This window comes from Suricata suricatta, chromosome 10 (assembly GCF_006229205.1).
Source record: "Suricata suricatta isolate VVHF042 chromosome 10, meerkat_22Aug2017_6uvM2_HiC, whole genome shotgun sequence".
NCBI lineage: Eukaryota > Metazoa > Chordata > Mammalia > Carnivora > Herpestidae > Suricata > Suricata suricatta.
Genome location: NC_043709.1, coordinates 96400958 through 96423147, shown reverse-complemented (window position 1 = coordinate 96423147; position 22190 = coordinate 96400958). Strand labels below are relative to the sequence as shown.

The following is a 22190-nucleotide window of genomic DNA, read 5'->3' as shown; positions in this document are numbered from 1 at the left end:
TCAATTCTGGAGCCTAAAGATATATCCAAATTAGTATTATATCTACTTATCTATAGCCAGAAACATCTTTTAGCATGTTGTGCATAGCAGCCAAAGCTATGGAATCCTCTTTGATCAGACTCCTCTTACTACCTTGATTGATGGAATAAACATAACAAAAAACAGAATATCAAGGCAGATATACAGGACCCTAACAGACAAATCCTAGAAGGAATACAGCCACCACCGCCCAAATGGAGATTGATTAACGTACTCATCGTCTCGCATCTTCAGGCTGTATGTTCAGAGTAATTTGGGAAGAAATCCATTATTTGCTGGGCACCAAAATATTTAGGGGTTTGCTGTAGGACACTATGGCTTTCCCCAGCCGTTTCTAGGATGGACTGCAAATTGCTGACGGAATTTTGCTGGAACTGGATCTGGGGCTGGGGAAATTCCTCTCCACAGTCGTGCAGCGGGCCGTTCCAGGCTGGGGGGCACCAGGCCTGACTGTTCCAGCTCTGGCTCCCCCACGACTGGCCGTTCCAGGTCTGGTTGCTCCATATTGGAAGGTTTCCGGAAGTGTTCATCAGGTATCCCTGGTGATACGAATAGAAGCCTGGGTACTCTGGAGTCGCAGAACTGTTCTGAAAGAGAACGACAGATTAACGAATGAAAAGGCCAGAAGAAAAAATCAGGATGGTCTGTGGTTGGGGTTTTAATGCTTTAGCAATGAACAAAACTAAAAAGCCACTGAAAATCAGAAAGCATGGGGCACCTGGGTGGCTCAGTCGGTTAAGGGTCTGACTTCAGCTCAGGTCATGATCTCATGGTCAGGGAGTTTGAGCCCTGCATGAGGCTCTGTGCTGACACCTCAGAGCCTGGAACCTGCTTCAGATTCTGTGTCTCCCTCTCTACTTCTCCCCCGCTCGTGCTGTCTCTCTCTCAAAAATAAATAAATGTTTAAAAAAAATTTTTCTTTAAATCGAAAAGCAGAGGCACGCCTGACTGGTTTAGTCAATAGAGCATGTAAGTCTCGATCTGAGTTGTGAGGTCAAGCCCCACACTGAGCACGGAGCCTACTTAAGAAAAGCATGGAGGCTACTTAAGAAAAAGAAGATGGGAAGAAAAGAAGTTTCCTGTTACCTGAGTCCCAATGTTGTGATTCTTTGGCCAGTTGCTTTTCTGCCACCTCTTACATTTCATTCTCTGGTTCTGGAACCATGTCTTGACCTACCAAGAAACAAATGACAGGAAAACATTAAAAACCAGAACTGTGGTTGTACGAGGGATCAAAGAATGTTGTTAACAATTTTTCCCCCTGGCAATTATGACTATCTAAAGCTTAGGAACAAAAGTGAAACTTCTCAGGTTCTTTCTGAAATCTTGAAATTTTTTGTGTGAATGTCAAAGCCCTTCAAGTCAGTTGGCTGCTTTTTAAATAAATCCAACCTGTGTGAGCAGGAAGACCCATTGCATAACTACTCTAGAAAGTTAACATTAAATGTCTACCTATCTCTCCTTTCATAGTTTAGCCATGCCATAGTCAGTTAAAGGTACTTTGTTTGCAATAAAAAGCTTCTCCATAAGCATACTTCCATTTAACATGTTAATCATGGTCATTTTAACTCAAGAATTATGAAATATACTACGAGGACAACTATTTAGAAAATATCAAGTTATATTGCAGCACACAATCAAGTTAAATTTCCAGAGGATTTGTAAAATATTAGGTAGAAAATGACATTAAGAGGCGCCTGGGTGGCTCAGAAGCATCTGGCTTCTGGCTTTGGCTCAGGTCATAATCTCACGGTTCATGGGTTCCAGCCCAGCATTGGACTCTGTGCTAACAGCTCAGAGCCTGGAGCCTGCTTTAGATTCTGTGTCCCCCTCTCTCTGACCTCCCCTGCTCATGCGGTCTCTCTCTCAAAAATAAAACATTAAAAAAAAGTGGTTAAATAAATCATGGCACATTAACACAATAGAATATTTTAAAAATGGTCACCATACACCACAAAGATCCTACTTTAACATAAAAATTATTTGTAGGGGGAACATAAGCACATACCATACAGATGTTAGGAAGACTCATCTGCTAGCATTTTTATTTCTCATTGCAAGAATAAAGCAAACTCTACCTGCTTATAGCTAAGGTTCAGAATGTTGGAAAGTTCTTGCATCTGCTGGAGACTGAGGTATTTCTGTCTCTGAAATCGGTCATTGAGTACATATAGCTGGGTCTGAGAGAAGACAGTTCTGATCTTCTGTTTCTTGCCTGGAGTTGGATCTTCCTTCTTCACGGTGATCTCCTCTGCAGAAGTGGGTAGCACTTTTACGCTGGGACTGGTGGAAGAATCTGGGCTGTTCTGAATAAGCAGGTCCATGGAGGAAGGAAGAGGAGAGACTGTTGGGAGTAAAACAATGCTTTTCTCTAAAACCTTTCAAATATCAAATCACACTTGCAAATTTATGGTTTCCAAAGCATTTGTTAGAATCCTCACAACCTCTGAATCAGGTAGTAGGTAAGAATTTAACTCTTTTGTGCCCCCCCCAACACTTTACTAATCTTTGTAGGATACCAATCCAGTACCTTACTAATTGTCACCATCTTACACCCAAGGGACATGGCCAATAGTATATTTGTTGGGAAGCAGAGTGGACTCAAACTTTCTTTTAAAAGGTTTTATTTTAAGGTGCCTCTTAGTGCAGTAGGCAGCGCATCAGTCTCATAAAAAATTTTATTTTAGGGGCGTCTGGGTGGCTCAGTCAGTTAAGCATCCCAGCTTCAGCTCAGGTCATGATCTCACGGTTCGTGGGTTCAAGCCCTGCATCAGGCTCTGTGCTGACAGCTTGCTCAGAGCCTGGAGCCTGTTTCAGATTCTGTGTCTCCCTCCCTCTCTGACCTTCCCCTGCTCGCGTGGTCTCTTTCTCTCTCAAGAACAAATTACAAAACATAAAAAGATTTTATTTTATTAAAAATTTTTTTCATGTTTATTTTACTTTTGAGAGAGAAAGACCGAGTGTAAGCACGGGAGGGGCAGAGAGAGGAAAACACAGAATCCGAAGCAGGCTCCAGGCTCTGAGCTGATGTGGGGTTCAAACTCACAAATTGTGAGATCATGACCTGAGCTGAAATCAGGCGCTTAACCCACTGAACCACCCAGGTGCCCCAAGATTTTATTGTTTTTTTATTATTATTTTTAAATGTCTTTATTTTGAGAGACAGAACAGAGAGCGAGCAGGGGAGGGTCTGAGAGAGAGGGAGACACAGAATCTGAAGCAGGCTCCAGGCTGAGCTGTCAGTACAGAGCCCGACGCGGGGCTCGAACTCATGGACTGTGAGATCATGACCTGAGCCGTAGTCGGATGTCCAACCGACTAAGCTACCCAGGAGCCCCCAAGATTTTATTTTTAAGTAATCTCCATATCCAACATGGGCCTCGAACTTACAACCTTGAGATCAAGAGTCACATGCTCCATTGCCTGAGCCAGCCAGATCCCCCTCAAGCCTCTGACAAAAGCTTTCTACTGCAAATCGATGCTCAAAAGCCCATGCTGTGGCTATTCAGAAAGGTGGGAATGATCACTGGAGCCCCCCACCTCGCTCCATCATGTGCCTTCCTTAACTCCCTTTTGTAAACCTTATCATCACTTACATCATATTTAAAAATACTGTAGGATCAGTTTCTGGGGACTCTTTAAAATGCAGTTTGGGGGCACCTGCGTGATTGAAGTCGGTTAAGTGTCTTGACTTCAGCTCAGATCTGGATCTCACGGTTTGCGAGTTCGAGCAACCCGCATTGGGCTCCCTGCAGTCAAGCAGAGTCCGCTTTGGATCATTTGTCCCCCTCTCTCCTCCCCTCCCCCCGTTGCGCGCGCCCGCGCGCTCGCTCGCTCTCTCCCAAATAAAAAAATATTGCCTAGATTTAGTAGCCATTTAAACGCTTAGTTCCTAACCTCATCATGGAATAAAGAGACAGCCTTTACTACGCAAAAGCAGAATCTTGTGCTTCTTGAAAGATCAAAGAAGGAAAGGAGGGGGAGACCAAGGATTTCAGTGGCGGCATCTCCTCAAAAAATGATCTCTAGAAACTTGTACTTGGCTTGCTAAGGAGGACACCGCCCCCTCACTCATTCCCAAACTATTTCTCACAATCCAGTGCTATATTTTCGACGTTTGGAATTACAAAGGGGTATTAACAAGAAGTTTAGGAAAACGGGAACATTAAACTCTAACACTCCAATAAAGCAGTGTCTTAGTCCTTCTCCACAGCTTAGTTTTAGGGGAAAAATCATGTAAAGAATTTTTAAACGGTTATTTTTACCATAGATCTTAAAAGCGGTTATTCTTGGGTCAAAGTTTGTTTACATTTTCAGGTTTAACAATTCCTGCCGAATTGATTTACAAAAACGGGGTACTGCCTTTACAGTCTCCTGATCATCCCCCCCCACACCTGCGGTTACCAATTTAGAAGCCAAATTGGGTTTCAAATTTGGGCTCTAGCCGCTGAATGTCAGCAGATTAAATTTTCTGGGATCTTCTACCATAAAATGTGGTGAACATTTCTTCAGGATATGGGAGACTGGAGCATAGCAGGCTCTCAGAAATTCAGAACTGCCCCAGTTGACACACACAGAGCCAAAGAGAAGGAGAGGCAGCTGCCGCTGTTGCTGGAAGGTGAAACATTTCAACAAGGGGAGACTCATTAATTAGCCACGCCATTTCTGGTACTCCTTGAAACCCCAACAAATCAAAAAAATGTTGCTCACCGCATCCCCCACCCCTAGCTGTGATGTTAGGACTTCTGGCTTAATGGTAACATTTACTGTTACTAGGTGCTCAGCACCCTGTCCATTAAGATGTATACTGATTGATCACAACACATTTGTGTTTCCACAGTGCCTGTGCACGTAACCTCTCAAATGTCCAGTGAGCAGTTGAAATGCGGGCATCCTGCAGCCCTGGTCTCTTACCTGACATCTGGGACCTAGGTGGATGGGCACACTCCACCAAGTTACAACTGGGACAAGGTGTTGAGTGGATTAATAGAGTGCACCTGCCTCTATTAATGGGCTGTAATTGCTCACGAGGGAAATGAAATGACCCTTCCCCTCCTTAAATTTCACTCTCCCTCAAGGAAATCAGCCTTTCAAGGATGAATTTTCTCTTACCGGTCTCCATGTTGGGGGTCTCAGCAGATGACAGTTGCAAGGATGCATAATTTTCTTGAGGCCCATAAATCTGAGGCATTGGAGAAGCGTCCCTAGAATCAGGCGCTTCGGGGCAAGCCTGGCATTGGGGTTGAACTGGATCCACGCTCATGTTGCTGAGTCGAGAAAAGAGAGGGAGGGGAAAAAAGAGGGAGATACAGCCTTATGTTGTCTAGATGGAAGAACTTAGAGAAACGTGAAGATGTCCAGATATAAGAGTACCAGAAAGAAAGGAAGAGGCGAAAGAGCCAAGCGCCAACCAACCCAATTTAGCAAAAGGCGAAAATTTCGGAGGCTCTAGATTTATAAGGAAAAAGCACCCATCCTTAGACCCGCCCCTCCCGGCAGTCCTACGCCCACACACACCCACGTGAATTCTAAGTTAATCCTGTCTGCCAGCCTCACCAAGGCCATTGTAATGCAAAAGGTAGCTGCCGGGTAGGCCAGACTGGGTGGGGAACGGGAAAACTGGGGCCACAGAACCTAGGAGAAAAAGTAAACCCAACAATTCAGTATTTCTGGGTTCACCACGTTTCCAATATTTAAAATCAAAGATGCACCTGAGGCTACCTCAGGCGATTGACTCTCCCACTAGGGTAATTAATATTTTGATCTAAGACCCCTCAGGATCTCAACATCGAGCTAGGTACGGGGGAAACTTCAACCACGTAGCCACGTAGCTCTAGTTTGGTCTTGAGTCCCCGTAAGGTCACAATAAAACACATCTTGTATGTTGCTAAGGCATCAGTTGATGTTAAAAATAGTATTTGTTTTCAACTCCCTCTTATTGTTTTTTAGTTTTCAGAGAGACAGGCAAGTCTTTCGCCCAGGACTGTTTCTCCTTAACAAAAGCCCGAGGAAGGGACCTGAGTATCTGCTGCTGACTTTGGTGCCCGGTAGGTAATTATGCATATGCCATCAGTATGCAAAAGTTTTCAGTAGTTTTTAGACACACGTTGCTGGATAGAATCTCGACTTTGTTTCCTCATCTGTACCTTTTCTGTGTTGCTGTAAAAATTAGAGAAAATAAAGCGCTAAATCCTCATAATAGTTGACACAGTGATTTACAAGCAGGGGCTATTAATAGGAATTCTATCTTTATCTTATGCTCATGACCTCCAAGTTTGAAATTACCTTTTTGTTGTGATTATTATTTTAATCCAGCAAACAACATGATAGATTGAGAAACCCCCCTATTTATTTTTTCTGGGGCATTCCTACATGTAAAATAATGAAATTTCTTGACCTGCAAACCAACTCAATTAAAAAGAGAGAGGTGGAGAAGAACATTCTCTCAGTAAATGATATTCCTGTAAATGGATTTGCCGATGCATTTGTGACAAGTTTCTTTTAGAATCCATATTGGACCTCCCATCTCTTCTTAAGCAAACATCTTCTAGCCTCTCTTTCCCCTCTCTGGCTTTTTTTTTTTTTTTTTTTTTTAACATTTATTTTGAGCGACAGTGTAAGATAGAGCACGAGCAGGGAAGGGGCAGGCTGAGAAGGAGACGCAGAATCGGAAGCAGTCTCCAGGCTCTGAGCAAGAGTTCAGCACAAAGCCTGACGCGGGGCTCAAACCCACAAACTGTGAGATCATGACCCAAGCTGAAGTCAGACGCTTAACCGACTGAGCCACCCAGGCACCCCTCTCTGGCTCTTTTTTACATTAGCTTTTCCTTCTCTGGCCAGGCAATTCTGCCATGTCCTGCAATCTTCTCCACCCCTGTTTCACCTTGATTCTTTGTTTATTTTCAGTTAGTTTTTCAAAGGAGCAGTTTTTAGGGTTGGGTTTCGGCAGTACCATATTTATAGACAAAGATAACAGTCTGCAGCTTTCAATTTTCCTCCCCACTCCCTAATTCAATATTAGAGAAACCTGAGGCACCTGAGTGGCTCAGGTGAGTAAGCGTCCAACTTCGGCTCAGGTCCAGATCTTACCTTTCATGAGTTCAAGCCCCGCGTCCAGCTCTATGCTAACAGTTCAGAGCCTGGAGCTGGCTTCAGACTCTGTCTCCCTCTCTCTGCGCCCTTCCCCTACTTGCGCGCTCTCTCTCTCTCTCTCTCTCTCTCTCAAAAATAAAAATAAACAGTTAAATTAATATTGGAGAAGCCTAATATTTTTTCCTCTTTTCCAATCTTCCACCCCTAAAAGTAAACCCTTGGCAAATTCCAACTACGTGTTTTTTCTGCGCTGCAAGGCTGACTGACCCAGCTCACTCTCTGCTGCGCGGGTCTCCACCTGGAGCTGGTGGCTTTGCTTCCACGCAAAGAGAGTTTTGTTCATAGCTCGAGGATGCCAGTTGGTGTGGATGATATCCGTGCTGTGACCAAAGCATGGAGATAAATTCTGTGTGATCTTTACTTTGTCTTCTGAGACTGTCCTAATGGAGGGGAAAGGAATACAAACACGAAGGTCAAGGAAAAGGTGGGCGGAAATACAATGTGCTCAGGCAGACAGTCTCTGTCTCATTAGAAATAGAATATGATTTCTTTTTTTAATGTTTTAAAATTTTATTTTAGAGAGACAGAGCACGAGTAGGGAAGGGGCAGAGAGAAAGGAAGACACAATTCAAGGCAGGCTCCAGGCTCCAGGCTGTCAGCACAGAGCCCAACATGGTGCTAGAATTCACAAATTGTGAGATCATGACCTGAGCCGAAGTTGGATGCTTAACTGACTGAGGTACCCAGGCACTCCAGAGAATATGATTTCTTTTAAAAAAGGGAATGTGATGATGGGTGTGAACTAAACTTATTGTGGTAATCATTTTTTAATATATCGTATATCAGTTCATTATGCTGTGCACCTTAAACTAATATAATTATATGTCAATTACATCTCAATAAAAACTGGGACAAAAATACATTAAAAAACAGAAGACTTGGTTTCTTGCCTCTCAGTTCGCACAGTTGGTAAATGAGTACAGTCAAGGTCACCAAACACCTTACTTTGCCCGCAGCTCTCTAAAAGGCAGGTACCTGAAGCTTTGTTCTTTGGTCTTTGCATGAAAGCCTGGGCTGAAGCCACCCCATCCCCCATCTGTGTCTTATTGTATCCAGGGTCAGAGCCTCCAGGAAAGTAAGACCAAAGGGAAGGGGGCTGGTAGCTAGAAGGCAAACTTAACTACATTCTTTGCCCAGGAAAGCAATTTGAATAAGGTTGAGAATGCTTAGGCAGGTGTCTGAGACTTTGGAATCGTTGGGGTGGGCTGTGTGGGTGGAGGAGGGGTGTGTTACAATGTGTCCAGGGCTACAAATGCAAAAGTGATTTTAGATTTTGTTTTCCTAGGACCACTATCCGGAAGGAGATGAAAAAAAGAGCTAGATACTAAAAATGAAAAGTATTTTTCAGGTAAGATTTCTTCCTCACTTTCAAGGTAAGAAATGCACATTGGGTGATGTAATCTTTTAAGAGCACAGGTGTCCCAACTTCACACCTGATTTTGCTGACCTGCCATGAAAAGGAGGAAGTGTCCATCATTAGAACAATGAATGTAGACTTTACTGACCCTCACTTTTTAGGCATAGTGTATACATCAAACATGGAATTAATGTATCATTGGCGGGATCTTGGGATGTATTAGTGATTCATCATTGTTTTTACCCTGCACTCATTGTCCATTTGAGTTGACTTGGGTGTGTCCAAACTGATAGGCTTCTTTTCACTTAATTGTCATATAAGTTTCTTCACATTATTTCACTCTGGCTAATAAACCCATCTATAAGGAACTATTTCTTGTCTACGTTTGTACAGACATATGTGTGTATTTGTTTATTCTTGCTTATTCAACCAACAATTCATGAGTGCCTATCATGTGCTAGAAAGAAAAGAAATAATTAAACTTCATCTTAATTTTGAGGAGCTAAGAGTTTAATAGAGTAGATCAAAACTGACCAAAAACAAAAAAAGAAAAAGAAAAAGAAAAGGGCAGAATGTCCTGTGAGAGCATTGAAAAGAAAAAAAAGAAATGAGGTTTGTACCAGATGCCAAGGGAGCACAAACAGGGAAGGTGTGTCCGCGGAGGGGAATCTGCAAAGCCTTCTTGGAGGATTTTCTATTGAACCGAGATGGAAAGTTGTTGAGAGCATAGGGAAGGGAACTTTAGAAATAAACACGTTTGGAAAATAATAATAATTTATTATATATTATATAATTATTCATTATTTTATTATTTTTCAAATGTTTTTATTTTTATTTTTGAGAGAGAGAGAGACGGCATGAGCAGGGGAGGATCAGAGAGAGAGGGAGACACAGAATCCACTGAGAGGCTCCAGGCTCTGAGCTGCCAGCACAGAGCCCAATGAGGGACTTGAACCCATGAACCGTGAGATCATGACCTGAGCCGAAGCCGAACGCTCAACTGACTGAGCCATCCAAGCGCCCCTTATTATTATTTTAGAAAAAATAATGGATCATTAGATAGAATTATTATTTTTATTATTTTAGAGAAAATAATGGGTCATTGGAAAATAAGGTCAAGAGACCTGACAGGTAAGAAGTGACCACAAGTAGTAAAAAAGAAACTAAGTTGCTTGTTTGTTTTTTTAATTTTTTTAAATTTATGTTTGAGACACAGAGACAGAGTGTGAACATGCAAGGCGCAGAGAGAGAGGGAGACACAGAATCTGACGCAGGCTCCAGGCTCCAAGCTGTCAGCACAGAGCTCGACGTGGGGCTCAAACTCACGAACCACAAGATCATGATCTGAGCTGAAGTCGGACGCCCAACTGACGGAGCCACCTAGGTGCTCCCTAAGTTGTTTTTTAAAATATTTATTTATTTGGGGGAGAATGAAAGCAGGGGAGAGGTAGAGAGAGGGGGACAGAGGATGTTCATGCTGACAGAAGTGGGGCCCATGGGCTTCAAACTCATGAACTATGAGATCATGACCTGAGCCTAAATTGGACGCTTAATTGACTGAGCCACCCAGGCGCTCCAAGAAACTATAAGTTTTGACTTAAATCTCCTTTCCTTAGGTTATACTCTGTTGGCATTCTGCCTATTGGCCTGATGGTTCTCTGCTGTCTGCTTCTTATCGATGCCCTTACATCTAAAAGTTAGCATGTACCAAAGCTTAGTTCTCAAACCTCTTTTCTATGTTCTTCACCATGATGGTGATCTTATCCTGTCTTATTACTTTCAATACCATCTAAATGCCTTTGACCTTCAAATGTACATCTTTATCCTGGACCTAGTCCCCAGACTCAATCTCAGATATTCAACTGCCTACCTAACACCCCCCACTTCGATTTCTATAAGGCCTCACAAAATTAGTATTTCAAAAACCAAACTCCCACTATTCCTCTGTCGACAGGCTCCTCCTATAGTCTCCATCTCAGTGTATAACAATTCTGTCTTTTTAGTTGTTCCGGCCCAAACCTTAAAGCCGTCTTTGTTCATGGTGCCTTCAAAATATATCTAGAACCCAATGTCTTCTTTCTTTTAATTTTTGTGTCCTCCAATGTTTCTTCAATTGCTGGAGTATTTTATTTTAATGTTTATTTCTTTGTGGGGGGGCAGGGGCAAAGAGAGGAGGCAGACGATTTCAAGCAGGCAAAAGGGGCTCTGCGCTGACTGTAGTGAACCCGATGTGGAGTTTCAAATTCACAAACCGTGAGATCATGACCTGAGCCAAAGTCAGATGCTTAACCAACCGAGCCACTGAAGCACCCCACTGTGGGAGTGAATTTTGATCATCACATGGGCCAGAGTTTAGAGAATTGGCAGAGTAACAAGAAATGGTTACTTCTTTTATTTTTTTTAATGTTTATTTATTTGGGGGGGGGCAGAGAGGGAGGGAGAGCAAGAATCCCAAGCAGGCTCCACACTGTCAGTGTAGAGCCCAATGCAGGGCTTGAAATCACGTACTGTGAGATCATGGCCTGAGCTGAAATCAAGAGTCTGACGCTTAACAGAGTCAGCTACCCAGGTATCCCATGGTTACTTCTTTTAAAAAACATTTATTTATTTTGTTATTGCCTGTGTCACAAGAGAGCCAGGGGCTTGAAATCCTGTGTGTCCTCTAGCAAGTGTGCCAATCCAAGCAGCATTGGACCTTTTCTAAAGTATCTCCAAGGTTACCACTCTATCTAAACAACCATCTATCCCTTGGATTATTCTAGTAGCTTCCCAACTGGTCTCTGTGTTTGCACCCTAGCCTTCCTATTATCTAGTCTCATATTGGCCAGAATGAAATTTTTTTTTCTTTTAAAAGTTTTATTTATTTTTGGTACAGAGACAGAGCATGAGAGTGGGAGGGTCAGAGAGAGAAGGAGACACAGAACTGGAAGCAGGCTCCAGGCTCTGAGCTAGCTGTCAGCACAGAGCCCAACCCGGGGCTCGAACCCACGAACGTGAGATCTGACCTGAGCTGAAGTCAGAGGCTCAACCGACTGAGCCACCCAGGTACCCCCAGAATGAATTTTTGTTAAGTCATATCCAGCTATTCCTTTGCTTAAAAATCCTCCTTTGACGTTCTCACATTTAGAGTCACAGATTGAAGTCCTGGATTACGCAAACCCTCTTCCTGCCTTGTACTTAACTCTGTCCCGTCACCGTACGTCCTCCACCCTCCTAGCTGACCTCCTAACCAGTCCTGGAACAAGCCAGGAAATCTCCAGAATCAGGGCTTTTGCTATCATTCTTATCTCTCCCAATCAGTCCTTCCCCTAGAAATCTCAACAACTTGATCTCTCTACTCCTTTACATCCTTAATATCACCTTCTCAATAATGTCCCACACTCCCTATCGTTTTCCACTTGGTTTTTCTTCAGAGCTCCTGTCACCATCTGACACAATATATATTTGATGTATCCACTACCTGTCTGTATCATCTCTTATCTGCCTCTCATCTTTTACTTCCTTACAACTAAAATATAAGCTAAGGGGCCCCTGCCTGGCTCAGTCGGAAGAGCATGTGGCTCTTGATCTTGTCATGGATTCAAGCCCTACGTTGTGTGTAGCTATTACTAAAATAAAAAAATAAACTAAAAATATTGTTAAAATATATGTGATGGGTCCCTTGGCTGGCTCAGTCAGGAGAGCATTTGACACTTGATCTTAGGGGTGTGAGTTCCAGTCCCATGTTGGATGTAGAGATTACTTAAAAACTTAAAAGAATTTTTTTTGATGTTTATTCATTTTCTTTGAGACAGAGAATGTGAGCAGGGGTGGGGCAGAGAGAGAGGGAGACACAGAATGTGAAGCAAAGTTCAGGCTCTGAGCTGTCAGCACAGAGCCTGATGTGGGGCTTGAACCCACAAACTGTGAGATCGTGTCCTGAGCCAAAGTTTGATGCTTAACCTACTGAACTACCCAGGTGCCCCTTAAATAAAAACTTAAAAATTCTTAAGCATGGGGCACCTGGGTGGCTCAGTCAGTTCAAGCCCCACACTGGGGGCCTCTGCCATCAGCATGGACCCCCCCTTATCCTCTCTCCCCCTCTTTCTCTGCCCCTCCTCTGCTGGTTCTCTTTCTTTCTCTCCCAAAATAAACTTTAGGGGCCCCTGGGTGGTTCAGTCGGTTGAGCGGCAGGTCATGATCTCATTGTTCATGAGTTCTAGCCTCGCGTCGGACTCTGTGCTGACAACTCAGAGCCTGGAGCCTGCTTCACATTCTGTGTCTCCCTCTCTCTCTGACCCTCCCCTGCTCACACTGTCTCTCAAAAATAAATTTTAAAAAATTAAAAAAAAAAAAGCTAAGTTCTCCAGGTGATCCTTTAGCATGCCATTGTTTGAGAAGTACCGTCTAGAAAAGTACCTGGAAAATAATGGATATTTGATCATTATTTGTTGATGAAGGAATGGGTTTAAATGAGAACTAGGACTTTGTAAGGTAATAGAGGGTAGGAGCCATTTCCTTGTATTTAAATATCCAAAATTGCATTTCAATGTAGTAATCTTTAAAAAGCAACAATGCTCTTTGCCTCAAGTCCCCTGAACTGTATTCAGTGAGCCTGAAGCTCTTCTAAAAAAAGTCTACCTTAACTTGCAAGGAACAATCCATCTTTCTGGCTCCTGGGAGTAAGATTGCTCTCAATTTACCTGTGTCGCAACAGGAACTACACCACCAGACCTGGCTGCTTTAGAGATTACAATCACAAAAGCGTATTCTCCACTTATTTTGTCTGTTAGAGCTATAAGAGCAAAACCACACGTTTTCCCCCTAAAAGAAACTTATGAAAAACTTCACACCTTTGTAATATATCTGTCACCCAGTTCAAGGAGTTCATGGCCACTTTCATTTCATTAGTGACTTTGTCATGAGCACAAGTTTTGAAGTTTGGTAAACATTCTCCCAACAGGGGCGCCTGGCTGGCTCAGTCGCTAGAGCATGTGACTCTTGATCTCAGGGTTGTAAGTTCGAGCCCCATGTTGGGTGTAGAGAGTACTTAAAAATTAAAATCTTTTAAAAAAATGTTTATTTATTTTTGAGAGAGAGCGTGAGCATGACCAGGGGAGGGGCAGAGAGAGAATCCCAAGCAGACTCCACACTGTCAGCACAAAGCCCGACGCACAAACCACAAGATCATGACCTGAGCTGAAATCAAGAATCAGTTGTTTAACTGACAAAGCAACGCAGGCCCCCTCCCAAAAATCTTTAAAAAAATTCACCCAACAAAATATGTGAGACATCACTGACTCCTTTTCCACAACCCAAACTTCTATGCAGTCAGTCAGTACCGATGTCACACCACTTACTGGGGCTGCCATCTCAATGGCCTCATGCGACCCTTGTCCAAGTACCAGCTCTTGCCCAGATGTCTGTACACCTCCAGTAAACCTTCCACACACTGAAGCAACTGTGTGCCGGAGCGATTTACTTCCCATCCAGCCTTCCTGTCCCTCTGCTTACATGTTGTCTAAGGCAGCGCGCAGTGGACACTCTGCCTGCCTCTCAAGTCAGTTCCAATCTTTGGCAAATGGCTCTACCCAAGTAATCCCCTCTGTCCTAAATGCTTCCCTTCTGGGCTTTGCTTGGTTCATTTTTAGTTATTTCTTTAAGCCTTTCCCCCCTTATATTTTTTTAATTAAAAAAATTTATGTTTATTTATTTTTGAGAGAAAGAGAGTGAGCAGGGGAGCGGGAGGGGCAGAAAGAAAGGGAAACACAATCCGAAGCAATCCAAAACACAAGCCAGGGTCCGAGCTGTTTGCACAGAGCTTGACATGTATCTCCGTCTCATGAACCTTGAGATCATGGCCTGAGCCAAAGTCGGAGGCTAACTGACAGAGCCATTCAGGCACTCCTTCCTTAATTATCTTTTAAGACACAGATCAGGGGCACCTGGGTGGCTCAGTCGGTTAAGCGCCCGCTTCAGCTCAGGTCATGATCTCACATTTTGTGGGTTTGGGCCCCGCGTCAGGCTCTGTGCTGACAGCTAGCTCAGAGCCTGGAGCCTGCTTCAGATTCTGTGTCTCCCTCTCTCTCTGATTCTCCCCTGCTCGCACTGTCTCTCTCTGTCTCTCAAAAATAAATAAAAGACATTTAAAAATTAAAAAAAAAAAAAGACACAGATTAGGCATCACCTTCCACAGTCCCCTTCACCTGGTGAATTAGATGTCTCTCTTCTGTACTCAAATCTTCCCACAGCCATGGTCACTGCATTTTAGTCATAAGTTGTTGTGTTTGGAATAATAATAATTGGCAGGAATAATAACTCCATAAGGGCCAGGTTTATTACTATAACCTAATGCAATGCTACTCAAAGTAGAGTCCTTTCTGGCAACATCAGCATCACCTGATGTTTTGTTAGAAATCAAAATCATGGGCTCAGTGTTATCCCAGACGTACTGAGTCAGAATCTCTGGGAATGGGACCCAAGAATCTGTCTTGTATTTTATTTTAGTTTTATTTATTTTGAGAGAGAGAGAGTGCACATGCTAGTGGGAGAGGGACAGAAAGGAAGAGACAGAAAATCCCAAGCAGGCTCTGCGAGCTGTCTGCACTAAGTCGGACATGGGCACCGTCTCACGGAACTGTGAGATCATGACCTGAGCTGAAAAAAAGTCAGATAGTTACCTTACTGAGCCACCCAGGTGCCCCCAAGAATCTGTCATTCAGATTCAAAATTACAAGAATCTGTAATTCTTGTGCACCCAGTAGTTTGAGAACCAGTGCTCTAGAATACAGTGTGTAGCAGTAGCAAAAAATCTCAATGTGTATGTTTTTAAGTATTATTTTTAATGCTTATTTTTGACAGAGAGAAAGAAAGCTGGGGAGAGGCAGAGAAAGAGGGGGACAGATCCGAGGCCGGTTCTGCTTGACAGCAGCAAGCCCAACTCAGGGCTTGTCATGATCCGTGAGATCTTGATCTGAGCCAAAGTCGGAGGGCTCAACCGACTGAACTACCCAGGATCCCTTCTATACTAGTTAGTGAATTAATGGGTCAGCTCCTGTGGTTAAAACACTGATATTCAGGAAACTGGAAAATTAACAAGAACTCTAAAGAAAAATCCCCCCAAACCAACCAACTTCTTTCCTGTGGTTTGGTTTTGCATTTGTCAGAGTTTACTCCAAAGGCTTTTAATATTTAAGAACTAAATTCCTATGTGTAGCAAATTCTAAGGTCTCCCTGTGGAGACCTCTCAAGGGTAAACTGAATTGTCAAAGAGCCTTGACCCTGAGCAACACTATGATATCTAGGCTACTCCCTTTTTCCCACCCTACCCTCAGGGGATCTGGACCCAAGGTAAAAAGGGAATCCTTTTTCATCCCCAGTAGGGCTAGCCCGCAGGGAGCGGAGGCCCACCTAAGGACAGTCAACCATAAATTTACCAGAGTAGAAAACTGCTCTAGAATGGTGTGTCATAATTGGCCCAGAAGAGAACTAGGCCCCTCAGTTTCTCAGTAGGTGTGAGAGAACGAGGAAGAAGAACTTGGAAAAATTAGATGGTGGGAGGGGCCGAGGGAAGTAGAGGTGGTGGTTGGAGGGAGAATAGAGGGAAAAATCTGATACTAACTGGTCGCTCTCATTAGCTGGTAGTGGAATGGCATAAAGCTGTTACCTCTCAAAGTTCCACATCCAAATATTGTACTCAGAGTATCTCCAGACCCAGAGTGTTGTAATATTATGAAAGGAATAGAGGAAGAGTTGATAGGAGGGTCCTGCCTTCCAGGAGTAAATAAGTTTAATTGTGAAAAAGTGTTCAAGGTTAAGGCAAATAGTTTGATGTTGAAAAAGGAATTCAAATTTAAGGAAGAATTTGATGAACGTACTAGAAAGGGTTAGGGCAAGATGAAGCAAAGCGCTTTTTTTTTATTAAAATTGAGAGATTACTTGCATAGAATGGACAAATCTCAAGTTGTACAGCTTAATGAATTCTTTAATTTATGTATGCAGATCAAGTGGCAAACACCACTTGGGAGTGCCTTCCAGCACTCCAGGAGGCCAGTTTGCATTTTTGTTAAAGGCTCAGAATCTCAAAAACCAATGTCTCTTAGACCTTTGTCAATGTCTTCTGTGTTTTAGATGTGAAATAAGGCAGCGCTTATTTGTTTATTTAGTTTTGAGAGAGAAACGGAGTGCAAGTGGGGAGTGAGGGAAACAGAATCCTAAGCAAGTTCCAGGCTCTGAGCTGTCAGCACAGAGCCTGATAATGGGCTTGAACCCACAAACCATAAGATCATGACCTGAGCCCAATTCAAGGCTTAACCGGCTAAGCCACCCAGGCGCCCCTGAATTTTTTTTTAAGTAGGCTCTACACCCAACTCTACTGACTAAGCCAGGCTGGTGCCCCCACCAGCCTGAATTTGAATACCTATTCTACCCACTAGCTCTGTGACAAGTTTCACGTTTCTGTGCTGCAGTTTCCTTCCCAAGAATAACAACCAGTGAGATAATACAAGCTGATCAGATTTGCACGTGGTAGTTTGCAAGTACTCCATAAATGTTAGCCATTATTGTTTTCTTTCTTAATTTTTATTTTTTTATTCTTTTTTTTTTTAATTTTTTAATGTTTATTCTTTTTTGAGAGAGAGACGGAGTGTAAGTGGGGGAGGGGCAGAGAGAGAGGAAGACACAGACTCCAAAGCAGGCTCCAGGCTCTGAGGTGTCAGCACAGAGCCCAACACAGGGCTTGAACCCATGGGCAGTGAGATCATGACCTGAGCCGAAGTCGGACGCCTAACCGACAGAGCTACCCAGATGCCCCTTGTTATTATTTTTGCAATGCAAGCTATGTTTTAGGGAATACATTAATTCATTTACTCAACAAATACCTATTAAGCATCTCTGAAATGTCCAGTGCTAGGAGAAAGAAATGAATCACGCATGCTTCCTGTGGTATAGGAAGTGCTTTGTACCGTAGTATGGAAAAGAAGCCATGTGAACAAATGCGTGCACTAAGAATGTTAAGGAACTGGGGTATGAATGTGTGTGAGATATGGCAGGAGTACAAAGGAGGGACTTCTATCTCAGAGAAGTGAGTTAAGAATGTCATCATACCTGGTGCTGTCAGTTCGCTTAGGGTCAGGTTGAGACGTGGTGTATGCTGAGCCTCTGAGGCAAGTCCTGGGCTTTAGCTTCCAGCTGCTGACCCTCCAGCCACTTTTCCTCTGTCCTTACTGCATGGGGAAACCACTGATCATGTTCATCCTTGGCTGTCCCAGCGCTGGCAAGGAGACCCAGTGCATCCTAGAGAAAACCAGCTCCCCATACCTATCTGCAGAAGAACGTCTTCGTGATGGAGGTAAGATTCCAGATGCACAAGATGGTAAACTCACTGAAAAGTCCATTAAAGATGGAGAGATTGTGGGGTGCCTGGGCAGCTCAGTTGGTTAAGCATCCAACTTCATCTCAGGTAATGATGTCACGGTTCGTGAGTTCAACCCCTGCATTGGGCTCTGTGCTGACAATTCAGAGGCTGGAGCCTGCCTCAGATTCTGTGTCTCCCTCTCTCTCTCTGCCCCTCCCCTGCTCACGCTCTGTCTCTCTCTCTCTGTCTCAAAAGTAAACATTAAAAAAAAAGATGGAAATATCGTGCCAGTTGGGATAACCATCAGTTTGTCATAGAAGAAAATGGATCAACAATGGCTGCCAGTGCTCAGAATAGATTCTTGATTGATGGGTTTCCAAGAAATCAGACAATCTTCAAGGTTGGAACAAGACCATGGAGGAGAAGGCAGATGGATCTTTCATTCTGTTTTTGATTGTAATAGTGAGATACTATTGAAGGACGCCTTGAGAGGAGAAAGAGTTATGGTGGAAGTGATGACGGCAGAGAGAACATGGAAAAGAGAATTCAGATCTATCATCAGGCAACAAAAGCCAATTATTGACTGATATGATGAGATGGGGATAAGTTGAAAAAAATAGATGCCTCTGGCCTGGGTGGCTCAGTAGGTTGAGTATCTGACTCCTGATTTTGACTTAGGTCATGATCTCTCCATTCATGAGTTCAGGCCCCAGGTGGAAGCTCTGCAGTGACAGTTACAAGCCTGCTTGGGATCCTCCCTCTTCTCTCTCTCTGCCCCTCCCCCATGCACACATGCTCTCTGTCTCTCATGATAAATAAATAAAATTTAAAAAGCAAAAAAAAAAAAAGAAAGAAAGAAAATAGATGCCTCTAAGTGTTGACAAAGTTTTTAATGAAGTTGTGAAGACTTTTTTTTTAATTTATTTTTTTAATGTTTTATTTATTTTTGATACAGAGAGAGACAGAGCATGAGGGGGGGAGGGGCAGAGAGAGAAGAAGACACAGAATCTGAAACAGGCTCCAGGCTCTGAGCTAGCTGTCAGCACAGAGCCTGATGCGAGGCTTGAACCCAGGAACGTGAGATCTGACCTGAGCCGAAGTTGGAGGCTTAACCGACTGAGCCACCCAGGCACCCCAATGAAGACTTTTTAAAAAAAGTTTTTATATTTAATTTTTTTAAAGTTTATTGTCAAATTAATTTCCATATAACACACCCAGTGCTCTTCCCCATAAGTGCCCTCCTCCATTACCACCACCTCTTTTCTCCCTCCCCCATCCCTCTTCAACCCTCGGTTCTTTTTGAGTATTCAATAGTCTCTCAGGTTTTTCAACCCTCTCTCTCCCTAATTCTCTTTCCTCCTTCCCCTCCCCATGGTCTTCCATTAGGTTTCTCCTGTTCTCTTTTTAGACCTATGAGTGTGAACATATGGTATCTGTCCTTCTCTGCCTGACTTATTTCGCTTAGCATGACTCCCTCAAGGTCCATCCACTTTCCTACAAATGGCCATATTTCATTCTTTCTCATTGCCATGTAGTACTCCATTGTATATATATACCATATCTTGATCCATTCATCAGTTGATGAACATTTAGGCTCATTCCATGATTTGGCGATTGTTGACATTGCTGCTATGAACATTGGGGTACATGTGCCCCTATGCATCAGCACTTCTGTATCTGTTGGGGAATCCCTAGCAGTGCTATTGCTGGGTCATAAGGGAGTTCTATGGATACTTTTTTGAGGAACCTCGACACTGTTTTCCAGAGCGGCTGCACCAGTTTACATTTCCACGAACCGTGTAGGAGGGTGCCCGTCTCTCCACATCCTCGCCAGCATCTATAGTCTCTTGATTTGTTCATTTTAGCCACTCTGACTGGCATGAGGTGGTATCTCAGTGTGGTTTTGTTCTGTGTTTCCCTGATGATGAGTGATGTTGAGCATTGTTTCATGTGCCTGTAGGCCATCTGGATGTCCTCTTTGGAGAAGTGTCTGTTTGTGTCTTCTGCCCATTTCTTCACTGGCTTATTTGTTTTTTGGGTGTGGAGTTTGGTGAGTTCCTTGTGGATTTTGGACACTAGCCCTTTATCTGATATGTCATTTGCAACTATCTTTTCCCATTCTGTCGGTTGCCTATTAGTTTTCTTGATTGTTTCCTTTGCAGTGCAGAAGCTTTTTATCTTGATGAGGTCCCAATAGTTCATTTTTACTTTCATTTCCCTAGCCTTTGGGGATGTGTCGAGTAGGAAATTGCTGTGGTTGAGGTCAAGGAGGTTGTTTCCTGCTTTCTCCTCAAGGGTTTTGATGGTTTCCTGTCTCACATTCAGGTCATTCAGCCATTTTGAGTTTATTTTTGTGTATGGTGTAAACAGTGGTCCAGTTTCATTCTTCTGCATGTTGTTGTCCAGTTCTCCAGCACCATCTGTTAAAGAGGCAGTCTTTTTTCCATTGGATACTCTTTCCTGCTTTGTCAAAATTAATTGGCCGTACATTTGTGGGCCCAGTTCTGGATTCTCTATTCTTTTCCATTGGTCTATGTGTATGTTTTGTGCCATCTTTAATTTTTTAATGTTTATTCATTTTTGAGAGAGAGAGAGAGAGAGTGCGAGTGGGGGAAAGGCAGAGGGACAGGGAGACATAGAATCTGAAGCAGGCTCCAGTCTCTGAGCTGTCAGCACAGAGCCCGACACAGGGTTCAAACTCACAGACTGTGAAATCATGACCTGAGTCGAAGTTGGACCCTCTGCTGACTGAGCTATCCAGGTTTCCCAGAAGTTGTGAAGATATTTGACAAAGAAATCTAACTCTAAACCTGAAAGCATCCTTGAAATTATGCTTGAATATTGCTTTGATAGCTGCTATTACCACCCCGTTTGAAGGCAGTTTTCATCTTCCATAATTACATCTTACTTAATGGCTAGAAAGTATGTAGTAAAACAAATTTTTAAAAAATGTTTTAAAGTTTATTTATTGTAGAGAGAGAAAAAGAGAGAGAGAGACAGAGTGCTAGCAGGGGAAGGACAGAAAGAGGGGAAGACACAGAATCAGAAGCAGGCTCCAGGCTCTAAGCCATCAGCACAGAGCCCAAAGCGGGGCTTAAACTCAGGAGCTATGAGATTATGACCTGAACCGAAGTCAGACCCTTAACCAATTGAGCTAGCCAGGTGTCCCGACAAATTAAACTTTTTTTTTCAAAAAAATTTTTAATGTCAATTCATTTTTGAGAGAGAGAATGTGAACAGGGGAGGGTCAGAGAGAGAGAGGGAGACCAGAATCTGAAGCAGGCTCCAGGCTCTGAGCTGTCAGCACAGAGCCTGACACGGGGCTTGAACCCACGAACCGTGAGATCATGACCTGAGCTGAAGCCAGATGCCTAACTGACTGAGCCACACAGGTGCCCCACTGACAAATTAAGCTTTTTATCTTTCATTTTTTTTTGGTCACAGGAGTAGATCGTGAATTGTCTAACTTCATCTTAGCTAACAAAACAAAGAAGGATATCAGCTAATTCTTTGTTTTTCCTCAAAAAGCATATCCTTTTTATAGTTTGTGCCTTCTGTGAGCAGAACTTTAGTTTGTGTGTGTATCCTTTTAGCAATTACAACATGCTAGGAGTAGGGATTTTCCACTCCCTTGTTGTCTTGAAGGTTTTAAATTTCCAACATTTTAAGTGAATTTGTGGACCAAATCTGAAAGGAATTTTTGTGTGGTCAGTTCTTGCCAAATGTGTTTAATTAACAAACTCATAAAATGAATTCTGAGAAGTGCTTTAGTATTTATGAAATAACTGATCATTTCCTAGAGAAAGGTAAGAAAACTTAGGCTTTATTTTATTACAACTTACAAAAAGTTGTGTGACAAGGCATCTTTTTGCTTCCAGAAATTGGGATGAGGTCACTGGGGGTTCAGAGCCTGGCAGAATTATTGGCTTATTGTTACATAAATCCGAGGGTAAGGGGCAAGGATCACATCTAAATACATGTGTTCATATGCTCTTTTATATAAGTGTTACTCATGATTAAACTGATTATAAAAAGATCTCTAGCAATGGAACCTTGAAATGCATGTACTAGGCTTATGGTAAAATTATTTGGTTAGTATTTTATTATTTTTATTCACTTATTTTTAAAATTTTAAATGTTTATTTATTTTTGAGAGTGAAAGAGATGGAGCACGAGTGGGCGAGGGGGAGAGAGAGAGAGAGAGAGAGAGAGAGAGAGAGAGAGAGAGACAGAATCTGAAGCAGGCTCCAGGCTCTGAGGTGAGGTCGGCACAGATCCCGATGAGGGGCTCAAACTCAAGAACTGTGA

At 43.0% G+C, this 22190-nt stretch overlaps 1 protein-coding gene and 1 pseudogene across 1 annotated transcript; one reads left to right on the top strand and one right to left on the bottom strand.

The window, feature by feature from the left end:
• Window positions 1-269: 269 nt before the first annotated feature.
• Window positions 270-5302, bottom strand: NANOG (Nanog homeobox). The gene is made up of 4 exons (XM_029953163.1): window positions 5152-5302; window positions 2118-2383; window positions 1126-1212; window positions 270-626 (listed from the first exon to the last, which is right to left on the bottom strand). Exons 1-4 carry the CDS (start codon window positions 5300-5302, stop codon window positions 270-272), a joined length of 861 nt encoding a protein of 286 aa, XP_029809023.1.
• A 9842-nt stretch (window positions 5303-15144) lies between these two features.
• Window positions 15145-20684, top strand: LOC115305318 (annotated as a pseudogene).
• The last annotated feature ends 1506 nt before the right edge of the window (window positions 20685-22190 follow it).